Source organism: Paroedura picta, chromosome 7, assembly GCF_049243985.1.
Source record: "Paroedura picta isolate Pp20150507F chromosome 7, Ppicta_v3.0, whole genome shotgun sequence".
Classification (NCBI taxonomy): domain Eukaryota; kingdom Metazoa; phylum Chordata; class Lepidosauria; order Squamata; family Gekkonidae; genus Paroedura; species Paroedura picta.
The window spans coordinates 72,488,202-72,497,831 of NC_135375.1; the positions used below are offsets into that span (position 1 = coordinate 72,488,202).

At 47.2% G+C, this 9,630-nt stretch overlaps 1 protein-coding gene across 1 annotated transcript; it reads left to right on the top strand.

Moving 5' to 3' along the window:
• Positions 1 to 1,197: 1,197 nt before the first annotated feature.
• On the top strand, positions 1,198 to 8,135 carry DMRT2 (doublesex and mab-3 related transcription factor 2). The gene is made up of 4 exons (XM_077344892.1): positions 1,198 to 1,332; positions 3,392 to 3,881; positions 4,902 to 5,004; positions 6,372 to 8,135. Exons 2-4 carry the CDS (start codon positions 3,435 to 3,437, stop codon positions 7,418 to 7,420), a joined length of 1,599 nt encoding a protein of 532 aa, XP_077201007.1. The 5' UTR covers positions 1,198 to 1,332; positions 3,392 to 3,434; the 3' UTR covers positions 7,421 to 8,135.
• The last annotated feature ends 1,495 nt before the right edge of the window (positions 8,136 to 9,630 follow it).

A 9,630-nucleotide genomic window follows, 5' to 3' on the forward strand; every position in this document is an offset into this window, starting at 1 on the left:
TTGTGCTGTTGTGAGTATAAAGCCTTGAAAAGCTTTATATTGCTCATAGAAACATCCTTCTCTTGTGGCGTCAGAACGTTGTGTGTATAATTTAATCCGACAAATTCTGGCAAGGCTGTTTTTACAGGTTTCATTTAGTTTATTTTATTTATGGTTCGATTTATATGCCGCCACTCCCACATAGTGGCTTTTAGGTCCCCCTGTCTTTTCCCCTTTTCAACACGACTGCAAGGTGACCTCCCAGGCAGCCGGATGAAGAGGTACTGTGTGTTCTCAGGTTTTGCTTTCCTAGATCGAAGTAAATTATATTTGAAAATAGAGTCCACCCGAACAATTCCCCTTCTCGTTTCGTTAAATGATTTTTTTTTTAATCAGGGAAGAATTGAGGAAAGATTCGAAAGCTGGTTTTATTTTAATTTTCACGGCAGGAAATTATTCCAAATGTTCATAGAAAAGTAAAACCAAGTGGGGACGTCAAAAATAAATGCAGAACACAATTATCTATATTTTGGACGCCTTGTTTTTAAAATGCAAACATATAATTGGTCACAAAAGGGGAAATCCGCGTTAGTTACAGAGATCATAAAGCAGTTTCGGCTAGATTTCTTTTTCTCCTTGTGACGTCTCCTTGTGACGGTGATTTTGCAGCAAATTAAATTTCTCGGTTATAACTACTGAAGACGAAGAGGCCAGTGCGGGATACCCGTGTTCTTCTGCCCCTTTTCTTGTGTTTTGTGTGTGTGTGTGGGTCTTCCGCTAAGCCCATTCATGCTGGCCTGTTTGATATCCTCCTGTTACCTTTCCCTACACGCAGTTTCCATTCTGCCCGTAGCTGAAGAAGTGAGCAGAGCCTCTGGAAAGCTCTTTCTAGTGCTCTGCCGCAAACTGTGTTAGTCTTGACCGTCCTCCGGGACTCTCGCCCGTTTCTATTGCGCTTTCCTGTACCAGTTTCCCGGTCTGGGCCTGGGCGGCAGCACCTCTCCCGCGTCGCTCCTTTGCCCACCCGGCGGCCGGACAGCTGCGCGCCCGCGGGCCACAGCAGCAGCAGCAGCGGGCGGGGCGGGGCGGGGCGGGGCGGGGGGAGGCGGGGCCGGTCGGGTTTTCTCAGTAGCCAATCGGAAAGCGCGCGGCTGGCCAAGTCACCAATCCCTCGCGCCGCAGTCCTGGCGCCGGGTCTTATAATGCAGGCGAGCGGGGCGGGCCGGAGCGCAGCCCGGAGAGCGGGAGGCGGCCGGGGACTGTGCGTGCCGCTTCTCTGCGGGCTTCTCCCTCCGCCTCGCCTTCTTCAACGGGCGGCGAGCGCCTGCGTGCAGCCCGGGAGGTGTGCCTGGGGTGAGTGTGGGCCCCGGGGTGCAGGGGGAAGCCTCCTGTTGCGCCGCCGGGGCTGGCTGCAGTGTTCGGGACGGCGACTTCGCATCCCTTCTCCTCTGGGGCTTGCGGGGGAAACGGCGTCCTGCCGCAAAGGAGGGCTCGCCGGTTTCTGTCCGTCGGGGCGGGCGAGAGAGAGAGAGATTGGTGCACTGTTTTAGTCGGGCCAAGCCTCCTTACTCAGCCAGCGCTCTCAGCTCCGCGTTTCGAAAGCTGGGCGGCTTGTGAGTGCCGCTGAGTTCATCGCGGCTTTACACACCTGCCCATTAGCAATGCTCCTGTCTCGCTTTCCTCTTCTGTTGCTTTACTGGTGCCAGTCCGGAGAGCGGGCAAATTCTTGCGGCTGATGTTTTACAGCACCGCACCCCCCCCCCCCCCCCATCCCCACCTGCGCCGCGTGGTGGGCGGAGAAAGCGGCTCTTGTAAGCGCACTGAACAGAGCGGCACTTTTAGATCTGAGCAAACATGCTGGAAAAGAAACGCTGAGACTCCTTTGAGAGGTTGCTTGCGGCGTGGGGCGATTTAACCAGGAAATATGAAGGGAAGTGATTCAAACAGGCCCAACGTTCAGGACACGGCCCCCTGGAAGAAATAGTTTTGTCTTGGGAATTTAGATCGCTTCAGGTGTGTTGATCTGAAGCAGCAGAACAAAGTTTGAGTCCGGTAGCACCTTTAAGACCAGTGAAGGTTTATTCAAGATACAGGCTTTCGTGTGCAAGGACACTCCTTCAGATATAAAGTTTTTGTGTGCAAGCACATGTCTCCAGCAATCTGGAGGTATTTATACCTTAAATAACACTGTGGGTTTAAAGGTGTCACTGGACTCTCTTGATGAGTTCCAGAATGAAAAGGATGCTGGCCAGGAAGGAGAGGAGTCGCTCTGCTGGCATTGAATTTGCCATCAACATCCTTCGGAGCTGTGGTGCTTCGCGGTCTCCCTGATAATAACCCTTTGCCTGTGCCTGTTTTCCAAGCAGCTGGGATACTCGCTTCCTGAAACTACACTTCAGTCTCCAGCCTATTTTGCAGCTAGGATGACGGTCATATGCCTCGTTGCTTGAAGGGGCGCTTCTGCCGCGCGCTGGATTGTCAAACGCCTCTGGTCTTGCTCGGAAACTGGGAATCCGCCCTGTCAAGCCCGAGGAGAGGGAGAAAGGACGGCGTCCTCCCGTCGCAATCCTCAGGCTTGGCCAGACTTGACAATGGCACAACAGCCAGTCGACCACATGCCTCTTAGGGCGTCTTGGGAGCCCCTTTCCTTTGCGCCTGCAGCCTGCGAAGAAAAGGGGCGCCTAACAGCGCGATCCTATCAGGCCGCCCCCGCCCCCGTTTGCCAAAGCGCTTGGGAACAGGTGCTTAGGAGGAGCCCCCCTCCCCCCAGGAGCCCGGTTCCCGCGCAGGCAGGAGCGGCGCAGGCGAAGGGCGGCAGAGCTCTCGCGGGAGACCGGGCCAGTCCGTCCCAGTGACGGTGGCAGCTGTCTCTTGGCCTTTGACGAAAAGGAGCGAAGACTTGGCCCGCCGAGGCCCTGGGGGCAAAGGGAAGAAGGCCCACACGGGAGAGCCCCGGTTCTCCTGTGGGGAATAATGGCAGCCCGCTGACGGAGGCGTGGGCCGGCAGGCTGGCGGTGGGGAGAAAACCGGGCGCCGCGTGTTGGTCTTCGCCCAAGCGGGCCCGGGGAAGCGGCTCGGAAGTGAGGGCTCCGCTTCGCCCGACGCCTGCGCGCCACTGAACCGAGACCCGAGTCTGGCGGGGTCGCCAAAGCCGGGGGGCGCCGGGGGGCACCGGGGGGGGGGGCGGGGGGCGCTGTCTTTGCAGGGCTTCGCTGCAGGGCGTGGGGCGGGCCGGCCACTCCGGCAGCACAAGGGGCGAGGAGGCGGTAGGGGGGCAATGGGGGCTGCCTCGGGCCGGGCGGCTCGTGTGCTTGGGCGGCAGAGGGGCCCTTCCCGTCCGGCCGGCCTGAGGCTGGGGACTGGTGCGCCTGGCTAACGTCGGGGCTGCCGGGCTGTGTCTTGTGCCTTGCAGGGGCCGCGCTGGCCGAGGCGGCGGGGGCCGGCCGGCGGGAGCCATGGCTGAGGGGCCGCAGGTTGCGCGCGCCGGGGACGCCTGGGAGATCGACGTGGAGAGCCTGGAGGAGCCCCCGGCGCGCCTCCGCGGGGACGAAGACGGCGACGGCGAGGAGGAGGAGGAGGAAGATGACGACGACGACGACGAGGAGGAGGCGGAGGGCGGCAGCAGCGGCGGCGGCGGCGAGGGCGCGGGGCCAGGCGGGGCCGGGCAGGCGGGCCCTCCGGCGCCCTCTCCCTCTCCCTCGGCCGGGGAGCTGCAGCCGCGCAAGCTGAGCCGGACGCCCAAGTGCGCGCGCTGCCGCAACCACGGCGTGGTCTCGTGCCTCAAGGGCCACAAGCGCTTCTGCCGCTGGCGCGACTGCCAGTGCGCCAACTGCCTGCTGGTGGTGGAGAGGCAGCGCGTCATGGCCGCCCAGGTGGCGCTCCGCAGGCAGCAGGCCTCCGAGGTGAGCCCGCCGGCAGCCCCCGGGGCCAGAAGGACCAGGGGAGGGGAGGGGAGGGTGCTTGGATCGAAACCACCCCCTTGGGTCTGGCCGCCCGTTCGCAGCCCTCGCTTAAGCGTGTGACAAAGAGAAAGGCCGTTTCCAGCAGGTCCCTCCCCCCCCCCATTTCTGAAGGGCCTGGTTGATTCGACAATTCTGAGCAGGGTTTACTAGGCAGTAAATCCCCACGTAGCCAGAAGAACTTCGATAGGGGCTCTGCTTTCCAAGTCAAATGCTGTCAGGGTAGGTTGCAAAGGAGGATCCAGGGACAGACATGATCTGTCCTGGCTATTCCCACCCCCTCCATTCCCTTTAGGTTTTTTGCTGCAATCGAGTTTTGGCAGCTTCCTAGCCCTCTGCACCCCTTCCCAAAATTGTTTAAAGCTCCCTGCTCACCTGATTCTCTACAGAGCAGTGTTTGATCCGAAAAGAAGCGGCAGCTCCGATATTTGCATGCTGATGCTAGGGATAAATAATAAATCACAGGAATGAACGTTATCTGATGAGTGCAAGATTCAGCAATCAATCCTGCAGCATTGCAGCTGTCTGTTTCTTAACACTAAACATACTGGAAAAATGAAACTTAAAAATCCTCATGATTTCAGTGGCAAGAGCTCCGCATTTGTTTAGATCTTCTTACTTAATATGAATGGAACTTTAAATTGCTTAAATTTGGTTGGATTTTTTTTGTGGTCTCTTTCCAGTATGCTTAGGATCACACCTCTGTACCTAGGCTCCAAACATTCTTCACTAGAACACCAACTAATTAAAATCAGAAAAGTGTATTTCCTAGTAATGCACTTAGAATCCAGATGTGGGTTTGTTGAATGCCGATACTTGTCTTATGAAAGATCTTTTAAAGACTCCTAGGAAAAGTGGATGCCTGAGTATTTTAAGACTTCTAGGGCAGAAAACAAATGCATTAAATGAAGCAATGAATTGTGAAGCCACCTCTGACTTGTGAAAAAAACTTTTCTTTGCTAGGATAAGAAGGGGCTTACAGGGAAACAAGCTAACTTTGAGCGCAAGACAGTGTACCAGCGGCATGTCCGGACACCCAGCTTGCTGGCCAAAAGCATTTTAGAAGGTAATACACTTGGACTGTGCCAATTTCCAGGCATTTCAGCTTTGACAAAAATGTAGTGAAGTGGCTGCCACTGGCACTTGCCTCCATTATTTTGAAACATGTATAAGGATATGCAGTTTAAAAAACCATTATATAATTTTATTTGTTTAATTACTCAGCATATGTTTGCTTTAAATTAGTTAAAGTTGAAAATACATCCAATCTGGATGACATTTGAAGAATTCTATCCCTCATCCAAGGGATCCTGTCTGCAAAATTTCAGAAAGAAAATGTATTGGTTTTATAGATAATTCAAAGTCTAAGAGTGGCCTAAATCCTCAACTGCCTAAGCAGAACTGCACAGTGGAAAGACATTTGACACCCTCAGAATATGGCAGAGTTGTACAAGGAGTGATGACTTGCATGTGGCACCTGTAGAAAGGCAAGCAAATTTGTAGAGGGGACATCTTTTGAAAGAGCGCTGTTTTGTACTTGGCTGCCACTCATGAGGCAGGTGTAATTTCCTGCCTCTTTCTCATTGTGCACAGTACACACGAGTAGCCATACTCAGTCCCATTGCTTTCCTTGGGTTTAAAGCACACCTCAGTCGGTGTTGGATCATGGCCATGCATATTAACTTTGCTTGAAAAAAATAATTGGGAATCATTTCCATGGAAAATGCATTTTGAATAGGTCAAAACATGTAATTTCATTTGCCTCAGAGAAATAATCAAAATCCACTAGGAATTTCACAAATAAAACTTGTGAAACATTTGTTTCATGTTTTATTATAGTTGAGAAACATGTTTCCAAAAGGAAGCTTGAATCCTGCTTTATCTGAAGACATTAAAAAGTGTTTAACATCCATATGAAAATACTGGAATGCATTTCTGGTACCAACTCCTTGGTTTTTCTTCCAACCTGAATTTCATAATTCAAAGTTAAAATCAGAATAGAATTGAGAAGAAATATGGTAAAGCTAAAGTGAAACTAACAACTTTGAGCTCACCCCCAAATGAGCTTGGTGAGCTAACCACCCCATAGTATCACCCTCCCTGCAAACAAATGCAATAACATAGGTTTCATTTTTACATTAAAAGCATCTTGCTTTCGTCAACTAATTATTTAACTCAATACTATGAAGACGCAGAATAAAAAATTGCATTGATTATATGAAATAGATAAATCAGGCTAAAAAAAAATCTGTAGTCTCATCTACATTTGCTTAAAATTTAAAATTAACCATATATACTTTCAGACTGATTTTTCTTCGTGTGCTTCCATGTAGCAAATACTGTCAAAGTAGCTCTTCAAGCATCTTGCTACTTTATTTATAACCCAGGATTTGAATGCAAATAACCAATTCTATTTTGGGCTTCCTCTCCCAGGTTATCGTCCCATTGCAGCAGATCCCTATCTTGGAGGGAATTCACCTTTGCCACCTCCTGTGAGTGACAGGATGAGAAAAAGACGGGCTTTTGCTGACAAAGAACTGGAGAATATCATGCTTGAAAGGGAGTATAAAGAAAGGGAAATGCTGGAAGCTACCCAAGCTGCTGCCTTTTTCCTGCCAAATCGAATAGGGCATGGGTCTGAATATAACTCTTATAAAACAGCCTTTAGCCCTAATCAGATTGAAACTTCCAATAAGGAGTTTTGTAACTTCTTGCCCACCTGCCTGGATCTAACGATGCAGTATTCAGGTTCTGGAAATATGGAACTGATTTCATCAAATGTGAGTGTGGCTACTACCTACAGGCAGTACCCTATGCCCTCTAGGCTTCTGATGTGGCCAAAGTGTGGTTCCTTGAATGACGCACTTCTCTATCAACAGTGCCTTCTAAATGCTACCACAGTCCAAGCCCTCAAACCTGGGGCTGTCTGGGATTCCAAGGCTTCACAAAGTCAGGACTGTCCAAACTCTGAGCGTGACATGATGTCAGCAAAGACCGAAAACACATTCCTGCTTCCTCATGTGCGAGAAACACAACCATCTCAAAATGAACTCCAGCAGATCCCTCAGGAGAATCGTGAGAGATCAGCCTTCTCACCTCCTGTGAGGACTTTCTCACACATCTCTGAAAAGGATTCTCTGCCTGCTCAGGAACACTCTTTCAGGAAGATCAACAAAGAAAGTATCAAGACTCACCTGCCACCACCGCTGAAATATAGCCCATTCCATTCATTATTCCACCAGGCGCTACACAACAAATCGGGGCCTGAATTAAAAACAACATTTGATGAAGCATCCAAAAAGTACAGAGAATATACCATCAAAGAGAACCAAAAATACAAATTCACCATAGACAGATATGCAAAAGACATTTTGGGGACCAAACAAGTAATAACAAAGCTGTCAACAAATGAGCCCCTATCATTTTCAGTTGAATCAATTCTCAAACGACCTTCTTCAATGGTCACCAATATTACTCAATAGTTGGATTATGCAATTCTCATATTAATATATTTGCACTTAGGGACATAATCCTAACCATATTTACCAGGAATTAAATCCAATTTAATTTAGTGGAATTTACTTTTAAAGTAAATTTATTTGGGATTGGTATGAATATAATTTTATGCTGCAGTCCAAAATTTACATGGACAGTAGCTGCATTTATTTTATTGGAATTTATTTCTAAGTAAAGTGGTTTAGGATTACTGTTAAAATTGCTGATATGTCTGGAGAACAATTGGAGGTGATTTACTGGATGATGTTATGCCATGAAGAACTTCAGCTGGCCATTTCTGCATATCATGCAAAATTAAGCGTCAAGACATTTGCTTGCTGGCAACCAAAGTTATCTCACATGAGCTCCATAGGGATGATACATTTTAGAGCAGATACCCTTTCTTAAATTTGTAGATTGGTTGTTTTTACAGTTGTCATCCCCACCATGTATTATTTATAAAGACACCTACAATATACTTGGTAGTACATAGAAATAAAAAGAACAAGTTTCAGCCTGCAGACTGGAGGTAAAAGAAGGGACTTAAGAGAAAAAGATGATTCCTATGTTCTTTACAGAATCCCTTTCCTTATCTTCCTGAGATTTTTGTATAAAAGTTTGGAATGTAAATGTTTTTTAATTGTACATAAATATGCATGTTTTGTTATGAAATAAATCTATTTAAATTTTTTGGAACTAAAATTGACTTGACCCTCTATAATTTTATAAATTCCTACTTATAGCATCTATTTATGAATTGTGACAGAAGTAGATTATTAGTGTTTTGTATAAGTCATGTTCCTTCTGCACTATCCTGTGTCTCATGATCACCTCTTCGCTTCTGAGCAAGCATTACTTTGATTATAATTTAGCACAGGGGAAGGTCTAAGCACTGAAATAAATGGCCACAGGAGCACTTAAATATGTTATATTGCAGTTTCTGTGTACTATTTCACATTTTTTGATGTCACTGTTAAGTGCACATGCCTCTTTCTAAAGCATGCAAACAGATTTCCAGTCTTTGTATATTTCTCTCACATGCTGTCTATTGTACTTAATAGCTTGGCCATAGAATGACTTCTAATTTGCCATTTTCAAGTTTAGTCTGGAAGCTGAGAGTAGTACAAGGGAAAACTCAAGATATGCTTGCTGGAGAACTCTGTTTTGCGTATCATGAGAATATTTTAATGAATTCCAGCGATGCAATAGCGGCATCATCTGTCTCATCTTCCCTCTCCCTGAAAAGAATGAGCAAGCTGTGTAACATTTTGTTAGTTTTGTTTCCTCTTTTTTTTGTTTGTCCCTCTGGCTTTCAGATAAATGTTTTCCTTGTGATTAAGGCTGGTCTCAGCCAAGATAAGATCAAAGGATAGCACTTTGCAGAACAGTCTTGGAATGGTTATAACGTGGGATCAGTTTATATATACCAGTTTTGGCATGAAAAGTCTATTATATATAGTGAGCAGACATTTTATGAGTATGCCTGTAGGTCTGTGTTTTCTATGCCAGGCTGACACATCATCTGTGTCCTGTAGCATTACTATTCCACAAGTTTCCCTTCTTTACTGACATGGATTGGACTTTCTTTATTCACTTCTTGGGTGGTATAGCTGTTCACAACACTTACTTCAGAATATATTTGTTCTGAAGTGGGAGACTGTACCACACGATATAGCCATTGTACTTATAGCATTCATTCTGTGACATAGTGGACACTTCTATTGTTTAATGTAAAGCTCTTGAAAGAATACATAGTACTTCAGATACATTATCTCAGTGATCTACATAAGATCTCTATACAGTAGGTTGTACTGTTAGCCTTGCAGGTAGGTCCATGCATTTTGATGGGTTTAGAAGAGTCTGTTTCTGCTTAGAATGACACCATAAGGCGACTGAGTAAGTCCATAGAAGGGATAGTACAATGGAAATAACAGGAATGAAAACAGACATAACAAAATGACATGGAAATGGCTTTAAAATAACACAGCCCTAAAAGATAGGTACTTGCACAAAGATATCCCAAATTAAGTTTCAAGAAAATCTGAATGCTGACCTAGGATGGTTTACATTGGAAATATCATGAAAACAGTACAATATAACAGACATCTTCTTTTGAATATGTAACACTCTTAACAATCAGAACTTGAGTAAAAACATTCCTAATAATAGGAACTTCAATCAGTTTGTCTTCCTCCCT

What these genes read in the sequence shown, in the direction of transcription:
- DMRT2 (XM_077344892.1), top strand. Translation starts at nt 3,435, where the DNA reads ATGGCTGAGGGGCCGCAGGTTGCGCGCGCCGGGGACGCCTGGGAGATC. An exon ending in GCAGGCAGCAGGCCTCCGAG is followed by an intron (nt 3,882 to 4,901) that starts GTGAGCCCGCCG and finishes TTTCTTTGCTAG; the next exon opens with GATAAGAAGGGGCTTACAGG. An exon ending in GGCCAAAAGCATTTTAGAAG is followed by an intron (nt 5,005 to 6,371) that starts GTAATACACTTG and finishes TTCCTCTCCCAG; the next exon opens with GTTATCGTCCCATTGCAGCA.